The sequence below is a fragment of the Candoia aspera genome, chromosome 6, assembly GCF_035149785.1.
Source record: "Candoia aspera isolate rCanAsp1 chromosome 6, rCanAsp1.hap2, whole genome shotgun sequence".
Taxonomy (NCBI): Eukaryota; Metazoa; Chordata; class Lepidosauria; order Squamata; family Boidae; genus Candoia; species Candoia aspera.
Window position 1 is genome coordinate 83084715 of NC_086158.1, and position 20780 is coordinate 83105494.

The 20780-nt window shown below is 39.5% G+C and overlaps 1 protein-coding gene across 1 annotated transcript; it reads right to left on the reverse strand.

Annotated features, from left to right (window-relative positions):
• Positions 1–2008: 2008 nt before the first annotated feature.
• On the reverse strand, positions 2009–12791 carry SRGN (serglycin). Its single transcript, XM_063307539.1, has 3 exons — positions 12649–12791; positions 4950–5088; positions 2009–3207 (listed from the first exon to the last, which is right to left on the reverse strand). The coding sequence occupies exons 1-3, from the start codon at positions 12719–12721 to the stop codon at positions 3003–3005; spliced, it is 417 nt and encodes a 138-aa protein (XP_063163609.1). The 5' UTR covers positions 12722–12791; the 3' UTR covers positions 2009–3002.
• Between the last annotated feature and the right edge of the window lie 7989 nt (positions 12792–20780).

Here is a 20780-nt window from a genome sequence, read left to right on the forward strand (position 1 = left end):
TCATATTGCTGGTGTCTTACAATCTTCAGCCTCAAGCAGTCTAATCTAGTACTGTCACGGGGTTGGGAGCAATTAATTTGCTGACGAGGGGAGGTTCTTCAAATAGGTGAAAAAGCATTTGTATTTCCACATCACTAGCAGATGTGTTGTTCGCACCCTAGTTCTGTGACAGAAAGGAATATGGACTTTTTGATGAGATGGGCCCTGCCCCTAAATACCCTAATGTGAGGTGTTCTTTTGGATCTAGCAATATTGTAGAAATGGAAAAAGGAGTTTGCACTGAGATCTTTGAGGACTGAAGACCTTCTCTCAGGAAATATATTTGAGACAGCAGTCCCAAGTGCACTGAACTGTCCATTTTAGCATTGGATAGGAGGAAATGTGCACATTGACCTAGACAGAGTTAAACTGAACTGAAAAGAATTAAGTTTTTCTTCCTTTCTCAAAATACCAGGCTCTGGATCACCCTTTGATATATGTTGTAAGCCGCCAATTTATGATTGTGGCAGGATACATACATGTGAAAAAGATTTCAGTATTGTAGTTGACCATATACTGAATGTTAGCAAATACCACTCTAATCTGCATCAACAAAGGTATAATTTCTAAATCATAGGGAGCTAGATTCTATTCTGAATTATCCAGATTCCAACTTGAATAATGTGTCCACTCAGACAAACTGTGAGAAATATTCAGATTAACTAGAACTGGTTCAGAGAAGGGCAACAAGTATGAACAGGGACAAGAAATTAATTCTTATGTGGAGAAATTGAGGGAACTGGATGTGTTTGTCCTTCAAAGAGAGATCTGAAGAAAGTGATAGGAAAAAATGGTATTTTTCGAACACCTAAATGAGAATCAGAGATGTCCAAGACATCTCATGTACCAGAAGTTAGAATATAGAATAATGGACTTAATTTACAGACGGCTGAATGTAGGAAAAAAAACTTACTAAGAGAAAGATTAGGTCAATAAAGAAGTATTGGCTCTCCTTTGCTAGCTGTGTTCGAATAAATGAGTCTTTAGTTGCATTAGATTTTAATAGATAGCTGAATAATTGCAGGTATAAGAAATGTTCATAGGATAAATCATTCTGAGATCTTACAAAATTGTATTTTTCTGTGGAATTCACCAATCTGGCCATTTTGGGTTGGTTCATTTTTTTGTTGTTTATTTGTTCAGTTGCTTCTGACTCTTCGTGATTTCATGGACCAGCCCATGCCAGAGCTTCCTGTCGGCTGTCACCACCCCCAGCTCCCCCAGGGACGAGTCCATCACCTCTAGAATATCATCCATCCACCTTGCTCTTGGTCGGCCCCTCTTCCTTTTGCCTTCCACTTTCCCTAGCATCAGCATCTTCTCCAGGGTGTCCTGCCTTCTCATTATGTGGCCAAAGTATTTCAGTTTTGCCTTTAATATCATTCCCTCAAGTGAGCAGTCTGGCTTTATTTCCTGGAGTATGGACTGGTTTGATCTTCTTGCAGTCCAAGGCTCTCTCAGAATTTTCCTCCAACACCACAGGGGTTGGTTCATAGTTTACCAGAAATAAATCATCCAGAACATAAAAGTGGTTCACTGTGTTCCAGACATGGTCCGGCACTGACTCCAACTCCCACCCCCACCATAAACAACTTACTCTTCCAGAAGATTTGCTTCAGGTAAACTACTAAACGACTCCGTCCATACATGTAGTGCCTCCCTTAAATGTGTACATCATATGTATTTTGTTCTCTGACTTCCTGATATCTGTGTCCATGTCTTAGATTTTCTAAGCTGAATGGCATGTTAAAATTTCAGCAATACTTTAAGAATGTTTTTTCAGCTATTTTCCAGAAGGCATTTGAGTGTTGACACCAGGTATCATTTTGGGGTCTATAAGGACTGTACTTTTTAAATTATTTTTGATTATGTTATTGTTCTTATTAATTAGCCACTGAGAGTCTATTTATGATTGAGGCAGGATAATCTGATCAATAAATAAACAGTATTTAAGAAATAAAAATGAGTCTTTAGTTGCATTAGATTTTAATAGAAAGATAGCTGAATAATTGCAGGTATAAGAAAACACCAAGTAGCTAAAAGAGTTGCAAAACAAGTGCTATGTCTGCATTTAAGATAAATAAAAAATGAAATATATCTGATTTGTAAATATAAGGGCAATTTACATTGTAACAAAAATGACACAAGGCATGGGTGCATTTTAAAACAGTGTGGTTCTTCAGTATGTTTGAAAAAAAAGAAAAACTTTTGAAGGAAGGCAGCGTCATTGTTTTGTAAACTGGAAAGTTGCTTCTCCCTTTTTTTAAAAAAGTAATGCAAGTCCCCCCAAAACCTGCTTATTTGCTCCTGTTTTTGAAAATTGCTTAGACTGCACCATATCCACCAAGACGAGAAAGATACCTTAAATAATAGAATTCAGAAAGATGCTATTTGATTGGAAAAGTTGTGAAAATTTGGAACACCCCCTATATAGGGGGGGGGGAAAGCCTGTTTTTTCTGACCTTCATATCTCTAGAGATCATATGTAAAGCAGGTTCTTGCATTGCTTTTGGTAAGTCTCTTGTGCAAATGAAAAATATGTCTCAAAATATTCCAGAATGATGGGGCACATTCCCATTTATTTGCCCTGGGATTTGATCCGCTCCTATATTATGAACCAAAGAAAAGAGATGCTGACATGAAGAGACTTTGTCTAGCATTCCATTACCTAGTTTGGCTGATTCCTTCATTATTATTTTGAATTTAACTTAACTGTTTTGCTTTGTTTGCTCCTTTTTTTTCCCATATCAGAAGATAAGGGCACATTATTGGAAGATTACTGTATATTTTAACCCCTCCCCCCCAAGCTTGCAAGTAATATATTTTATCAAAGAGAAGCATAAGCATTTTAAGACACGGTAGGTTGTAAATTTTTTTATAACGTATTTGCCTGGTCTAGGGCATAAATGTAATCAAAATGTATGGCATGTAAAAAGAAAGATCACATCGAGCCATAACAGAAATCACAGTCTGTTTTCGTGGAGAAATAAGCCTTCATTTGTTAGCTTAAGCTTCAGATTCGCATTTGGTTGGTTCGCGAAGTCAGGCATATTGGGCTCTTCCATGTCATACTCAAAGCCCGATCCTGTCTCAGGATCAACTTCATTGCCTGATCCATATTCATCTCTAGAAGATGGCACAGTACTGGGATGGTCTTGAAGTGTCATTCTGAAATACATTGTTTAAGAACAATAATTAAGTCTTAGATAGAAGTTTAGATTTTTTTCATTCCCTAGCTGGAAATAAGTTGGGGAGTGAACAAAATCAATCTATGATATGAAAAGAAAGTAAAAAGATGTCTGGTCTATCAGTTGGCTTTGTCTTTTTTTTTAAATCACCTGGCAAAGCAATATGGAGAGCAAACAAAAAATTAAATATGCATTTTTCTGTTTGTTTTTACGGTTTTTTACTAGCCTCTTTCAGAGCGTTAGCACAGTCTAGCCATCCACAACTTTTTGTCCTCCAGGTTAGTTGGACTTTGATTTCCATAATCCCCAGCCAGTATGGCCAAAGGCTAATTCAGATGAGCAAGAGTAAGCTCACATAGCTGTTGTAACAGAAGGCACACATGCACTCTTTATTATTTATACAGGCAACACAAGTAGCACACTAGCTGCACAATGTTTCATAACCAACACGCATACCTACAAAGTTTTCGGATTCCTTCCCTACCATGCAGAGCTCGCCAACTAAAATGCTAAAATAAGGAAGGGAGCAAATGAAAACAGCAAATGAAAACCTAATTTTTTTACATAGTTAGAAATAGGGGGTTAAATCAAAGCATCAGCTCCAAAAGTGTGAGGGAGAAAGAAAAGGATTAAAAATGTAGCTTAAGTCCACCTTTCTTTGTACTTATGCAGAGCTGTTGCTGTAAAATAGGTCAGGGTTCCTCAACCTTGGCAACTCTAAGCTGTGTGGACTTCAGCTCCCAGAATTCCCCAGCTGGCTGGGGAATTCTGGGAGCTGAAGTCCACACAGCTTAGAGTTGCCAAGGTTGAGGAACCCTGAAATAGGTTATACATGGGGTAAGTCAGAATTCAGACCACATGAGGAAAATGACGTCTCACCACTCCTTGAATCAAAAGCCACGTGTGAGATACCGGATTCTAGCCAGGCCTCACTGAGAGCTGGAAACTCAGTCTCATTTCTATCTCTCCATGAGACGTGCTTGCATTAGCGGGCTGGAATCCTGTATCTCTCCTGTGGCTTTTCCTGATCAGAACAGCTTTGCCCAACGAATCTCTATTTGTTGAAAGGATACTGCCAGGAAAAAAAAAAAAACATAGCTGCACATGTATTTTTAAAATTCAGGTTATGAAGATACGGTTCATTACAACTTGCATTTGTAAGACCCAATTTGTATATGGCTAAAAATTACGTTGTTTTGCCACATCTCTGCCAGCAATGTTGATTGATTGGTTTTATTTACTCAAGTTGTTATGTAGCTGCCTCAGTCCCCAAAGCAATTTTATAAAGGTAAAGGTTTCCCTTGACATTAAGTCTAGTCGTGTCCGACTCTAGGGGGCGGTGCTCATCTCCGTTTCAAAGCCGAAGAGCCGGCGTTTGTCCATAGACACTTCCGTGGTTGTGTGGCCGGCATGACTGAACGGAACGCCGTTACCTGCCCGCCGAAGCGGTACCTATTAATCTACTCACATTTGCATGTTTTCGAACTGCTAGGTTGGCAGGAGCTGGGACTAGCAACGGGAGCTCACCCCGTCACACGGCAGTATAGAAACAAAGCAGGATTAAGAACAGAAATATATCAATATGTCTCTTTGATTATATGATAAATATGATATGATTTTGCATCATCGGCCTGTAAATGTCACCAGCATTGCTTGCTTAGACCATTTTCAGCATTTTAAAGAACAACTAAGAACCACAGGCGAAGGTTTATTTTATCTTACCGCGTGGGGTCTGCCTTGGGCAGGTTGTTTGCATTCCCATCTGTCATGACAAAACTTGGTCCTTTTTCTTCAACACAACCAGCCGAATTGGCATCAGGTTTACATCTGACCCACATGTACCGGCCTTTTTGAGGAACTCCTGGTGAAAAATTGTATATGTATTGAAATCAAGTTTATTTTAAATATTAGCATGACAACTTTGTAATCTTGGGATTGAAATAGCATTGCCATTTCAGTACAGCCATCATACTCTGTAAAACCAACAACAGAAAACTCTGTATAAAACTTTCCTACAGTGACAGCCGTTGTCAAAATCTGAGGACAAGAAATTAGATTTCCTGTAACATTTACAGTATTTGCTTATTTATTCAGTCAATTTAGAGGCCATGAAGACTCAGGGTGGCTTGCAGTTGGAAAAGCAGGGAAACCAATAAAACAATGAAAACAAAGATTGTGCACATCTGGAAGAAGAAGAATACTTAAAATAAAAATAATTAATAATTAATAATAATTAAAATTCCAGAGAGACTTGAGCCCACCCTACCCCAAGTCCTGGGGGATCAGGCAGGTTTTCAATGCCTTTTTGAACAACATTAGGGCAGGAGGCATCGGGATGCCTGGGAGATGCTGCCCCAGGGAGCAAGCACTGCAATAGAGAAAGCACACTTCCTAGGTCCCGATAGATGGCACTGTTTGATCGAAGGGAACCCCCCACTCTGCCCAATCTTACAGGAGAGGCAGAAATGATCAGAGATAGGTGGTCCCTCAAATAACCAAGCCAAAATGGTTTTCCTTTCACAGGAAAACTCTTGCCAAAGACGACAGCAACCATTAAGTGGATTTTCAGATTGGCCTCTGGTTGGCAAGGTAGATAAAATAACATTTTAAAACACTTTAGTCAAGTGAGACTGATTAGGAACATCAAACCTAAACACAATGTCTGATGGTAAGCAGCTTACTCAAAAAAATATTTTGTCCCATTTTTATGGTTCGCTAGCTTCAGTACCTTATTGAAAAAAAGACAAGGTATAAACTGAAATAACTTTACAAATAATAATTGAGCAGCTTTCTCCAAACTGTAGGCCTCCAGAGGAGTGGGACCACAACTCCCAGAATTCCATTGTCTACATCCATTGAAAATTCTCAGAGTTGAAATCTAGACACATCTGGTGGGCACAAAACTGGGAAAGTCTACTTAATGATGGTTTGTCACAAAGGCTCCAATTGGCTGGGTTCAGCCAACAGGCTAAGTCAAAAATAGGTAATGTTTAACACACTAGAATTGTCAAGTACAAGTTCATGCTGTACCAATATAATAGTAAGACCACTGATAATTTAAAAAATCTTTCAGTGATAAAATCTATCATAGGAAGTTCTTCTCTAATTTGGGGACCTTAACCTAAAACTGTTGTTAGTTGCCTATAACAGCTTAAAATCCTGAGTGTATCCTAAATGGATCTATAAGATCCTGGCCATACGGTACAGAGCTTAGCTATCCTGACCTTTCTCAAAGGTAGCACAGAAACAGGAACTCACAGGGCGCATGGGAACAGACCCCAGGCTCAAAAAATTACAGCATTCCAAAGGAAAATTGTAAGGCATTGGGATGTTTTGGGCAAAGGCTTAAAGGAAGGCTGAGAAGCAGGAACAAGGCCATTTGAAGCTGATCAGGCTAAGAAATACAATTATATCAGACTTTCTAGTGGTTAAGGCACCAGGCTAGAAACCAGGAGACACTGAGTTCTAGTCTGGCCTCAGGCATGAAAGCTGGCTGGGTGACCTTGGGCCAGTCCCTCTCTCTAAGCCCAACTCACCTCACAGGGTTGTTGTGGGGAAAAGAGGAGGAAGAAGGAGTATTAGGAATGTTCCCCACCTTATTTGTAAAAATAATAAAGGCAGGATAAAAAAATCTAAAAAAAAAAAAAGATGGGATAGGAGGACATCATACTAGTTTTCAGTCCACCTCCCAAACCTGGTGTTTTCCAGGTATGTTGGATTAACTTTCATCATCTCTAGCAAGAACCAGGTTAAAGAAAGCTGCAAACATCCTTTTCAAATATATAACGGGATCTGGCTGACCTTGATATAAAAAATCAACCCATTTCCTTTCTCTCACCACAACATAGATAACATAGATAATAATAGTCTCCATAACATGGATAAGGAAATCATCAGCTCTTGTGTTTAAGTGACTCACTTCCTACCTGGGGATAATCAAGAATCCCCCTATCAACTAGAGATGAGTCATTTTCAAAGTTTCAAAATTTGAACTTCTGCAAATTCCAGTGAGAATGAACTTCATCAGGGTTCTGGGCTAGGTGAAAAAAATTCCTGGTATTTACATTACCACCACAAGAGCAGAATTGGAAGGCTGTGCCAATGTACGTTCAGCTTAGCTGTGGTGTAATTGACACCACTGCAAAGCCATTCATTCATTCATTCATTCAGCTTCAGATCTTGTTTTTAAAAAATGCTCATTTAATGACTTCACAGCACGAAGGTGTGTCCTATTCTGTGAGGGGATTTTTACTGCTGCAAGTTTTGAGCCAGCTCAGGGCAAAGAGGTGGTTCTCACAAGATCAGAAGTCTAGTCTGTTACCAAAACAAAGGATGGGTGAAGACCATCCCTCACAAGAAACAAGCTGGGTTAAGCTGTTTGCACCATGAAGGTGTGCACAGGGATTGAAACCTTGATGTCACTATAAATGTCACTGGAATTCTTTTGTAATGGCTTCATTAACTTTCTTTTGACAATAAACCTACTTATCAGAGATCTGCCTCCTTGAATGCCTGCTGACTTAGTTGTAGTGTTGTAGAGGCAAGTCTAACACCTTGTCACCATTTCAAGTTGGCAGAAGTGAAGGCTGTTTCCCAGATTTTGCAAAGTGAAAACCCTGATAGTGTAGAAAGGCACCTTTCCTGATCTAGCAATGTTTTTTTAAAACAAAAGATGCCTAAAAGTGCACCCAGGTATGCACTGATATTTTTATGTTTGTGGGTGGGTGGGTGTTTTAATGGGATGGAACTGACTTAAAAATAAACACATACAAAAGTAACAACAACTGGAAATAGAAGTTTCCTCAATCAGTCTTTTCCTCTTATCCAAAGTCAGGTGTTCTCTTCATGGTAAATTAGAAAAGGGGGACTTAAGAGAGTCTTCATGTACAGCTAACTGATAGATCACACAACAGGGATGCGGTTGACAACACACTGGCCTTGGATTATGATGGTTTAGCTCAAACTACTACTGTGGATTATTTTAGGCCAACTGCTGTTTCTTAGCTTAATCACTTCTACATTATTATTGTGGGGAGCCATGCCATCTGCCTTGAAATCTCTTATTCCTGTTCCTCTATTCTATGTAAGGGTGGATTATCTATAGTTCTGGCACAATTTCAGTTTCAGGGAAGGACAGAATAACAATGCATGTGTAGTGCTGAAAAGACCATTTCCATGTGATCGCAGAAGATGTTATTCTCACATTTAACCCAAGACATATTCCTGGTAAATCAATGCATAAAAACCTGGTAGGATCCTGGAATGAATTTTTATGAAGAAAGGAAAACTGAACAAACTGTACTCTGTTTTGTGTTGCTTTAGGTTGGTGAAGAGCTAGAAGAGAGGTGATAGTAAAAACTGGGTGAACTGTGTGTAACAAGGAATTTACGTAGCTTCTTGTCAATTGCATCTTCTTTACAATTTCTCAGCAAATAAATCATTGCTAACAATTAGTGGGCAATACATTTAAATATTACATTGTACAGTAAACGATTAGTGGGCAATACAGTTAAATATTACATTCTACACGAATGGGAATAGATCCTGGAAATGTACCTGGCATAAATGAAAAGAAATGAGAATGACTACAAAGCTTTCCCAAATCAGCTGCCCTCCATTTGTAGACAGCAACAGCTCACCTTCTTCCAGAGGACTTCCATAGAAGTCCATGATGCCTGAGGAGCATGGGCTGTAGTCCAATAATATAGAAGGCATTGGTTGGAGGGCTACCTTGATGTAGCACACGCACAAGGGCAGGGGGCTGGGGAGGTTCAGCAGAAAAAGAGATGATGGGAAAAGGACAACTCAACTTTCCTCAACCTGTTGTCCATCAGTTGTGCTAAAATATAATTCCAAACATACCTCCCATCTCCAGAGCACCAGACTGGAGAGATCCTAACCCTACCCGCCCCCCATGCCCCTGTTTTAGATAATTAGGAAGATGGTACATTCTTACGTCTGTTTATCAGTGTGGGAAACAGTGGCTGCAGATGTTTCCTTGATATTTTCTGATTTAAGTGATTGAATCATTTAAAATTAAACCCTTTTTTTTTTAGTTTAACCACAGTCCCTTAAAGCTTCTTTCTTTGTCTATTTCTGAAGTTCAGAGGAATAGAAAGAAACGTTTGAAATCATGCTGAACAATTTACAGATTTAACCTTTCATTCCTCTCTCAGAAGTTTTAGCTGATTGTAGTGCAGCCTTTTTAGTGGTGTTCAGTCTTTGTTGCTGTTTTTTACCCCAGTCTCACTGAGCTTTTATGATGGCACTTTTCTGTTACATTTCCTTCAGTTTGCAGTATTAAATTATTTTCCTATTCTACGAGAATCATAGACTGATTCTTGTCAGTAAAACAAAAACTAGGGAGAATGATTGGAAGATGACCTCTTTGGTTAACACTATGAATAGCCTCAACCATGTATAAGACTTCCAGAAAACTCTTTCATACTAGCAATCAAGGATCATTTTTGTCATCAACACCAGCTGAATAAGAGTCCCAACTGATGGAGCTGGTCCCATCAGCCCACGGGGATTATGTCATTTGTCTTTCTTCAGCAGCAGCCTAATTGGAAATCTGAGGAAGTTACAAAAGCAGGTTGTGCTATGCCTGCTTTTCAAGCCAACACAGAGCAGGGGAGAGAGGCTGGATTAACATTCATGTATCAGCCAAAGCAATGCTATAGAGTTGAATGGGTTGAATACAAAATTGTACATTATGATACAATCTTTATGACAGAGACAACATGAGAACAGGAAGAGCTCAGCAGGTATCCCTACTTAATTGCATATTGCACTGTATACAATTAAATAAATAAGCAAACTCGTAATTAAACTCTCCCAACAGTGAAAGAGTAACTCAAAGATTTGCCGCTTCAAAAATCTCTTTGTGAAGTAAATTACAAGTAGCTTCAATAAGACTGGTGCAAAAGAGAGGATTTCGGGCAGTGTCCAAGCCCTTTTCACACTGAGCACAGGGTGCTTTCCTTCAAGGTTTCAGCCAGCCAGCCAGCCATGCCCTTTGCAAGGCTAATCTACCTCAGCCCCAACAAACATTCGTCAGTGCTCCATGCTCAGTATTTGTTGGGTGCCTTTGGACTAGTGATTTCTAGCATCATACAGCATCACCCAGCCATTTTCTCATAGCCACAGATCCCTGATGAAGACAGATTTCATCTTCAATAGAAGAGAATATCTGTAGCTCAGGACTGAACTGTGGAGTCCTCGGTGCTCTCTGAGCTTAGTTGTTTGCTTGCAGACATTTCATTACCCAACTAGGTAATGCCATCAGTCGTCTGCAAGCAAACCAAGCTCAGAAAGCACCAAGAGCTCCAGAATTTATCTCACCAGGATAACATAATTTACAATAGTTGAGTAATACTATAAATTACTATAAATCAACAAATGGTCTTGGAATTCCCTCCCTGGGCTATTCTTTAAGGGTGATCATTCCTGGTAGTTCTGTAAACTGCACAGCGGCCTGTGACCTTACTTCTGTCACTGTCCTGTCCATGTCCAGAAGTATCTCTGATTGTGCAGAGAAAAATCAGCATTTGAAAAATGAGACTGGGATTAGAAAATATGATATTTGTGAATTGTCTTTCCTTTAACTTTTGAAAATTGTACTCATATCCAACAGGAATTAGGCTCATTGAAAGTGGAAGTTTGTTCTGAGTGTGTAAGATTGTTTGGTGTAAGTATCCTGTGTGGTAACCTGTAAAGAACAGAGACCTCAATTTCTTCACACTTGTACCAATTTCCTTTTGCATCAGAAGACGAACATAGTGCTCTAACTGAAAAAAAAAGTATCTTTTCAAATATCTTGCTAGGATGCCCTCAGGCAGTGCATTCCTAATGTTGTTTCTTAAAAGATACCAAGCAGAAATAAGGAGCAGGAAATTAAAATGGACCCCCAGAAACTGTGTGATTAAGGGAGGGTGATTACCTGCTAAATGTCTAATGTGTAACTTCCTGTTATACTCAGGATTATATTTAAGTCCCCAAACAAACCACCATTTGTAAGCTATTAGCAAACGCTGGCTTAAGATCAGCTTTTCTCCTGATGTAATCTTTGTAACGCAAGTCCGTTTCTGATCAGTTTGCCTTTCCTCACAAGGGGAAGTGTGAAGCCATAACAAACAGGCTCTGTAGCATTAGCATTTTTTAATCTAACGTAGTTTATTGCACCACAGTCCAGGCCAAACTCAGGGTGCATAGAATGGCAATAATGAACCAGAAAATTGTATCACACTGCTGCCATCTAGCAGACACATGGAGTTTTGCAGCCCAGATATGGGAGATCTAAAAATGGATAATGTAACGTTTTTCCTTTTCTAATTAACATTTTGAATGTTTGTTTACATAACTAGCACATAGCAAATAACTTTGGCACATAACTAGCAGTTTAATCTTTACAGTGCTTTTTCAATTTAACTTTTCTATATTTTATCACATGCATCATATTTTAAAGTACTGTTACCAACTATAACAGAATATGCATAGAATTTTTTTATAACAGTAAAACTGTAGGCTTTGCTCCTTCCAAATTCATGTAGTTAGTTCTGTAATCAGTATTACAGAGATTATAATTTTCTTGGGATTAAGATGTTTATTATTATTAATTTATTATTATTTGTATTATTACTTGTAGGAAAGTAGGATCTGCCTTAAGACACGCTTAATCATATTTTTTACTGCATAATGAACAGGACTTTTTTACTTAGCTACTGCTCCCAACTTTTATGATTAAAGCACTGTCCCAATATATTTGTTCCATTGAAATTGTAAACCTCCGCTCCACCTCTACGTCCATTGCTGCTGTAGACTACATGGAATATGACGGACTGCTATAGCACCCTGAGGACACTGGTCATAAAGGAAGGTGGGGCAGCTCCCTCATCCTGCTCAAAAACAGGGGAGCCTTTGAAAACATTTAAAGATAGAACAGCAAAGAGAAGGATTAAATACCAACAACATCATAAAGAAATGCTCTATGACTCTGTGAGCTTTCTTTTAACAATTTCATTTTTTGTTGTTCCTTTTTATTAAGCTTCAGGGATTATGCCTTTTTGTCTAAAGAATGCATACCTTTTTTAAAAAACACACACACACATATTGGAATGACTATCCTACATTCCAAGCCACTGTGGTTATGAGCCTCCACATTCCTGCTTGGAGAAGGGACATTGCAGTAGGTTGCTAAGCATAACATCCAGGGAGAAGGACATCTTCTGCAAGAATCCAAGGTTTTGGAGAAATTCTGTCCTCATTTCTTTGGATGTAAGCTCAACTGAACTCACTGATGCCAATTTCCGAATCAACATGTATGGAATTGCAGTGCAAATCTCATATTTGTTGTTCTGCTATGTGGTACAACACAGCTGAACAAGGAGATTACAAAAAGAACAGCTGCCTGAAATTTTACCTTGTCCTGGGCATCCCAGAAAGAGGATTATGCCAAGAGCCACGAAGATCCTCCCACTAGGTTTGACAAGCATCTTCAATTTGGTTTGGGCACCTCCACGCTCCGCCAACCGTCACTGCTGCTGTGGAAATGAAACAGGGCCAGGAGAGTGGCTGCTTTACAGAAAGTTTCCCAACCTCAAGCCCAACCCATTCCTTGCGTCATGACTTCCTGAGCTCAGAAAAGGGACACCTCCACTAACAAAACCTAGGTCCTAATTCTACACTCGTGATCTAGTTGCTACAGGAAGCCAGTGTTTCCTCTGCAAATAAAAAGGTCTACTCAGAGTAAAATCTTACCAAGTTCAATTTTACTCCTGAGGAACAAGGCTGATCTGCAGCCTTGGTTTCAATTTTGGAGGGAAAAAAAATCATTTACCCAGGAGTAAATCCTACTGAATGGGTATACATTGGTTTACATGATATGAGAACCTATAGCAATTAAACATTTTAGAAGTTCTCCTGCACCACCAGCCAGGTTTATATGAACCCAATATTTATTACAAGTTGAAAGCTATTATTCACTATTAAATATTTACGCATCAGAATATATTAACAAAAAGTAACACATATTAATATAAAACTATACTAACATAACATACTCATATTAATTCTAAATACTGGAGAAGCTCCCATTATGCATCAGGGAACAATCTAGCCCAGGAGGAAGCAGCTGGAGCAGGAATGTCCACAGGGCATGGTCCAGAAAGTCAAGATGGCACTGCAATGGCTGTCAAAGCTCACCCATTTTTTATCTGTGTTGCACATTGAAACTTCACCCAACTGACACGTCAATACTGTCTCTGAGTTCATCTCCTAAATCCTTGGAAATAGTGTGAATAGGATTTGTAACTGGCTTTCCTCCTACCAAACTAAAAATGCTGAGAAGAAAGAGCAACAATCAGAGGTTATAACACATCCAAATCCCCTTCCCTGCCATATCACTTCCTTGGCCATGAGGCTGAGCCACAAAAAATGAACTCTGGTTTCCACCAGTCATGGGAATGTAGGGGCTGCTTTCAAACTGGTGTAGAATCTTTATGTGGTTAGAACCAAAGGGACTCAACAACCATCCTAACCTGGGAGAACAACCAGGTCTTTAACAATTTGCAGAAAATCAAATGGGTCGGAGCAGTATGGATCTCCAGAGGAATATCATTCCACATGTTCTTTAATCTTCTTCAGATGTTCCATGGACTTCATACACCACCTCAGCTCTTCCCTCTGCTTTTTTTTTTCACTCAACTGCTTGCTGTTTATCTTTCAAATTATAAAACAAGGCTTGTTGAAGACAGTGTCAGAGTTCACTGTTCTTATTGATGTGGGGCTGAAATTAAGATTACTAGTACATTATAGTATTCATGTGCATATTATTAGCTATGAAATAATTACTTAACAAGATATGACATTTGATCCATATGCCATTGTCGTGAACCTCTCTAAAACCATCTTTGTCACTTCAAATGAAAACATAATTGCATCATGGCTGCATCTCTTGAGCAATGGCTGTTTTCTCCATGCACTTTCAACCAAGGAAGGAAGACAAACAAATAACCAGTCAGTACATAAACAATGGGAACATTACAGGCATGTCCAAGGAATCCTGGCTGGCTGGGGAATTCTGGGAATTGAAGTTCACCCGTCTTAAACTTGCTGAGGTTGAGAAACACTGTGCTATGCTAGTGATGAAACTTGGGCAGTATGCATATATGTGCTTCTCTCTCTGTTGTTACCTTTTTTGAAATTGGCATTTTATTCTTCCTGGAGCAAAAATCTGGTATTTGAGTTTTCAATCTCACTTTGGCCTTCTGCTAAGTTTTTGGGCATAATACTTGCCTCTGGGTGCATATAGTCTTAAGAGGGGTTATGTGTGTTGTAGCTTAGACCTGCAAAGTGTCTTATCCTAATTTCTCAACAAAGTTTTAATTCTTTTAGCCTTGCCAGTCTCCCTTTGGGAAATCAGTATTCTGTGACTGGTGTGTTCACAACGGCAACACCGATGTATTCTCAGAGTATGTCCTGAGTATCTACCAGCTCAGAAAAGATTAGAACTGCCTTTTCTAACAATCACTTGTATGGAAAAAGCATCTCACATGTATTTATGACTCTGGGCCAGCAGTTTGAAAAGTATTCATTGGAAAAATTGATATTGTTATCGAAAGAACATTTTCTGTAACATAAAGGAAGTTGCACTAAACAGTACGCATGCTACAGAGTCATTCTACCCAGTTTATTTCCTACTGATGCTCTTTATCACCTCTTAACAAGAAGTTTATTAGTAACATAGGAAGTAACGACTACTTGTGCATTAGGAGGTGGGGCCTGCATATCTTTGAAAGGTATCTCACATTACTTGCTTTAGTAAACCTTCTGATGAAGAAGCATATGGCCTAAACAATGTAAGTATGTACACCAGTATTGTAGCTTACATCCTCTTCTTTTGAGGAAAACTTTGTAAAATCTTTGGTGTGGGGGTTAGAATAGAATAACCCTTGATCAGAAAATAAGTGACTGTGGGCTACAGTGATGTTTCCTATAGCACATGTTGTAAGGTTTCTGCCTGATTTAGTTTCCTCTCTAACACAGCACTGAAAATTGTTTATTTCTAAATGTGTGATTGTCCCATCTGGCACATAACATAGTTCAACTGCTAAGTGGTTGAATGAGAAGAGAAAAATGATAAATAATTTTACTGTCATGGTCAAATTGGGAGTTAAAACAGGCTTGCATTCCAAGGCTGTGAAGTTTTCCTAGCATGGAGACATTCTGATTTTCTGCCAAGCAAAATGGCACCATCTTAACTACTGTATAAATCAGTGTTTCTCAACTGTGGCAACTTTAAGATGTGTAGACTTCAGCTCCCAGAATTCCCCAGCCAGTCTTGCTGGCTGGGGAATTCTGGGAGCTAAAGTCCACACATCTTAAAGTTGCCACGGTTGAGAAACACTGGTCTAAATGCTCAGCTTGTCATAGGTTGTCAGGGGCATCCAGAGAGGAATCAAAATGGCACCAGCCATCTTAACATTTTTACTCCCTCCCTCAGGCACCTCTGCAAGTTGTTAATTCATCTGATCAGAATTATGAAAACATAATTGCTGAACAGAGCCGCCTTCCCCACCCTCATGCCCTACAGATATTTTGGCACTGTAGTTCCAACATATCCAGAGCATGCCAGGTTTGGGAAAAATAAACTTTCAGATAATAAATTGAAGTTATGCCAATGCCTAATGATGTATCCTTCCTACTCGATTGAAATATTATCCAATGGGTGTTCTATCTAGGAGACAGGCAGAAAATACAATTGAATAAACAACTTCCATTGAATTGGTCACAATATCCATGGAAACACTTCCATTGCCCAACCACTCACAGAGTGTACTACAAGGTGCCCACACACAGGGGAAGCCAATGAACTCACAATTACATCAACTCCAGCAAAATTCAGCATACAGCAATAAGAAATTCCTATTATGTGAAAGAGAGAGATGGAAGCTGAGAGACCAACCTGAACACTATAGCCATCTTGGCTATGTTGCTTCTCTGGGAATCTGATACCACAGTAGATTTTTTTCTTAAGTCCTTAAACTGCTTGTCCCAATCTCTCCATAACTAAGGTATTTCTAAATAAGTCCAAACCATCCTTGATCAGTGATCTCTTCTTTCAAAGGAAATCGAATCCTGTTAGTTGTCCCCCAGAAATATCAACATAACATCATGTTCAGATAAAATTACATTATTCAGCAAGAAGAGAAAACTGAGATTACAGAATAAAGCAGAATCATGAAAGTGGTACTCTGTAATTATTTCAATGTGATACGCCCAAAGATTAAATTATATATTGTATCCAATACATAACACCATCGCCTAATGAGTCTTTGTCTGCACAAAAGCTACTGCAGTGCAGAAAATGACAATTGCAAATGGCCCCTCCCTTGCAGCATCCTTCCCAATAATGCAGACACATCATAGAAATTTTACTATGTGTCATTCAAAGAATTCTGACCCAGCATTTGTGATTCACCTGTGGTTTGGCTTTAACAAAATGCACTAGCATCTCTCGTGCACTGCATCCATCAGAGGTCAATATTGGTCAAGTACAACAGGAAATACTTATTAGAAATGTAATATTCTTACCATCATCCACTGTAATTTTTTATTGATTCACACATAAACCTTAGGACAAGAAATAAAATAAAGGTTCTTTAAAAATGTTTGATATGATTATTGATAATGATAAGTGCTTCCTTCAAGGAAATGGCCTTGCTGTTTCTCAGTAATCTTTTCATAAAGGACTTCCTCCACTTGTCTTAACCCCTTCTCCAGAGTAATAATGCTTCCACCCCACACCATTTCTAGTTCTAAATCTCTCATTAACCAGTTAATTTGAAGATGACCCAGAGCAGTCTCCTAGTTTGAAGTGCAGAAAACAAATAACTTTGAAACACAGGAAATACACAGGGGACACAATGAGCAAATCAATTCTGCAGCTCTGTAGAAGAAGACTGTCAAAGTTAGCCAATCAGTGTTCCACCTCCTATAGCAAAATCCTATAGCACCGATCCTATAGCAAAAATCCTCTCCCTCCCCTCCAAGGGAAATAAAACACATTCTAGTGCCTCCTCAACCTAAGTTCTTAGTGTATTTATGGAATTGTCTGGTGGTTTGCAAAACAGCAACAACAACTGAGCCTTTGCTATCCAAGGAAGCTTCCCAGCTACCAAGCGGCCATTCCTCCATGCATTGAAAAGGTGAAATTATAGCACCTTGACAATTTTCCAACCAGGCATTTTCCGAATAGTTATAACTATGATGGCATGTTGATACTGTAGATGGAATTGGGGGATGGGAACATAAGATCTAAGCAACCACATACCAACAAATTATAGGAATAGCAGGCACAAGTCTTGGGGGGAATGGGAAGGAGAGCGCCATGGCTTCCTTTAGTCAAAGAGCTGGAGTTGGGCTGAGACACAAAGGACCAAAGGACAAATAAAAAAAACATGAAAGAACCATTTGGCTGCTATTTCCAGAGCAGTAAGTATGCCAGAGCAGAGCCAGAAAAGAAGTAACTCAGTTGGCCAAAACAACTCACATTGTGTGATGAGACAGGATTGGAGCTGTGTCCAAAGTGAATGAAATGTGTTTTAGCACAACATGGCATTAATTCATATTCTTTCCTTGAGAAACATAATTATTATGACTAGAAAAAGTCATATTATTATGACCAGAAGTGTTACTGGAGCCATGTGGCCATTTTTGCAGCCCTAGGGTCCCACCTGGCAATCACTGCTGTTTGAAACAGAAAACAAAAACTGTAGATCAGCTGTCAACTTAACATAGTTTAAAAACAAATATCCACCACTTCACCCAAAAACTCAGGAAAAAATGAAACCAAAGAACTCAGCTTTCTCCAGGCACATGACAAGGCTGTCTTCTAATATTTTTTCCACCTACTGTGGGTCTTGCCACCCTCCTCCTGTGTTAAGGGTGGTCACTAGCCACCCAAAAATTGGAAGCTGAGAGACCAGCCTGAACACTATAGCCATCTTGGCTATGTTGCTTCTCTGGGAATCTGATACCACAGTAGATTTTTTTCTTAAGAAGTCCTTAAATTGCTTGTCCCAATCTCTCCATAACTAAGATATTTCTAAATAAGTCCAAACCATCCTTGATCAGTGATCTCTTCTTTCAAAGGAAATCGAACCCTCTAGTGCTAACCCAGAGTTTAATTGGGGTTGGTGTTGACTCAGCAAACTGCGTAATCCACCATATGAACCATGACAGCTTGTGAACCATGGTGTCTGTACATGTTGAGTGAACATAGCTCATAATTGATACATAAATAAAACCATGGCTTGCATGGTTTTATTGATTTGATTTGCAAACCCCTCCAATGCATTTCTTCTTAATAAACTGTCATTTGCAATAACTGCATGACAAAACTCACACCTTATGGTAAATTATAGTGTGGTTTTTTGAGTTTGGATTAGTGTGTTATGTGAACTTAGTCCTTTGTAGGGAATCAGGAAGGTGGCTTTGATGAAAATAGGCAAGCAAACAAAGAGGGCTGAAACATTCCTTAAGTCCTGGGGAACAAGATAGTATCTGGAAGAAACTCAGGCAGGATCTTCCCTGATTCACTGGGTATAAGAGGGAAGCAAGGGAAAGCACAGGCAAGCTTGCAAAATTCTATTATTATAGCCTGTCTCAATATAGTTCTAGTCTTCCTGTGGAGTTGGTTTCCTGATCTGGTCCCAAAAGTTTGACACCCCTGTAGTTTGTAAACCATGGTTTATAGTTTAGCATATGTGTGAACCCAACCTGTTTTAAATCTTCTGTATCATGTAAACTTCACTCAGTGCTGGAACCTGGATACTTCTATACCATCAGCATTTCTTCCTTCCAATCCCTCATAAAGCCATGAAAAACCAACTCATGACCATCTCCGCTATTTGCAGATCTCTGCTGATACTGAAATGTACTGAGCATTGTCATGGATATATATTTGGGACTCAGTAGAGAACATCTCCAGGCAAAAATGGGTATGATCAAAAACAAAGATGGCAAAGACCTAACAGAAGAAGAAGAGATCAAGAAAAGGTGGCAAGAATATACCGAAGACCTGTATAGGAAGGATAACAATATCGGGGATAGCTTGGACGGTGTGGTCAGTGAGCTAGAGCCAGACATCCTGAAGAGTGAGGTTGAATGGGCCTTAAGAAGCATCACTAATAACAAGGCAGCAGGAGATGATGGCATCCCAGCTGAACTGTTCAAAATCTTGCAAGATGATGCTGTCAAGGTAATGCATGCTATATGCCAGCAAATTTGGAAAACACAAGAATGGCCATCAGATTGGAAAAAATCAACTTATATCCCCATACCAAAAAGGAGAAACACTAAAGAATGTTCAAACTATCGAACAGTGGCACTCATTTCACATGCCAGTAAGGTAATGCTCAAGATCCTGCAAGGTAGACTTCAGCAATTCATGGAGCGAGAATTGCCAGATGTACAAGCTGGGTTTAGAAAAGGCAGAGGAACTAGAGACCAAATTGCCAATATCCGCTGGATAATGGAAAAAGCCAGGGAGTTTCAGAAAAACATCTATTCCTGTTTTATTGACTATTCTAAAGCCTTTGACTGTGTGGACCATAACAAATTGTGGCAAGTTCTTAACAGTATGGGGATACCCAGTCATCTTGTATGCCTCCTGAGGAATCTGTATAACAACCATGTAGCAACGGTAAGAACAGACCACAGAACAACGGACAGGTTTAAGATTGGGAAAGGAGTACGGCAGAGTTGTATACTCTCACCCTACCCATTCAACTTGTATGCAGAACACATCATGCGACGTGCTGGGCTTGAGGAATCCAAGGCTGGAGTTAAAATCGCTGGAGGAAACATTAACAATCTCAGATATGCAGATGATACCACTTTGATGGCTGAAAGCGAAGAGGAACTGAGGAGCCTTATGATGAAGGTGAAAGAAGAAAGTGCAAAAGCTGGCTTGCAGCTAAACCTCAAAAAAACCAAGATTATGGCAACCAGCTTGATTGATAACTGGCAAATAGAGGGAGAAAACGTAGAGGCAGTTAAAGACTTTGTATTCCTAGGTGCGAAGATTACTGCAGATGCTGACTGCAGTCAGGAAATCAGAAGACGCTTAATCCTTGAGAGAAGAGCAATGACCAATCTCGATAAAATAGTTAAGAGCAAAGACATCACACTGACAACAAAGGTCCACAGAGTTAAAGCAATGGTATTCCCAGTAATAACATATGGCTGTGAGAGCTGGACCATAAGGAAGGCTGAAAGATGGAAGATAGATGCTTTGGAACTGTGGTGTTGGAGGAAAATTCTGAGAGTGCCTTGGACTGCAAGAAGAACAAACCAGTCCATACTCCAGGAAATAAAGCCAGACTGCTCACTTGAGGGAATGATATTAAAGGCAAAACTGAAATACTTTGGCCACATAATGAGAAGACAGGACACCCTGGAGAAGATGCTGAGTGGAGAGTGGAAGGCAAAAGGAAGAGGGGCCGACCAAGGGCAAGATGGATGGATGACATTCTAGAGGTGACAGACCTT

Excerpts from the sequence above, each read along its gene's own strand:
- SRGN (XM_063307539.1), bottom strand. The coding sequence starts at position 12,721 with ATGCTTGTCAAACCTAGTGGGAGGATCTTCGTGGCTCTTGGCATAATC. Across the intron at positions 5,089-12,648 it reads TCTGGGATGCCCAGGACAAG|GAGTTCCTCAAAAAGGCCGG; the intron begins GTAAAATTTCAG and ends ATTTTTCACCAG. Across the intron at positions 3,208-4,949 it reads CCCAAGGCAGACCCCACGCG|AATGACACTTCAAGACCATC; the intron begins GTAAGATAAAAT and ends AATGTATTTCAG.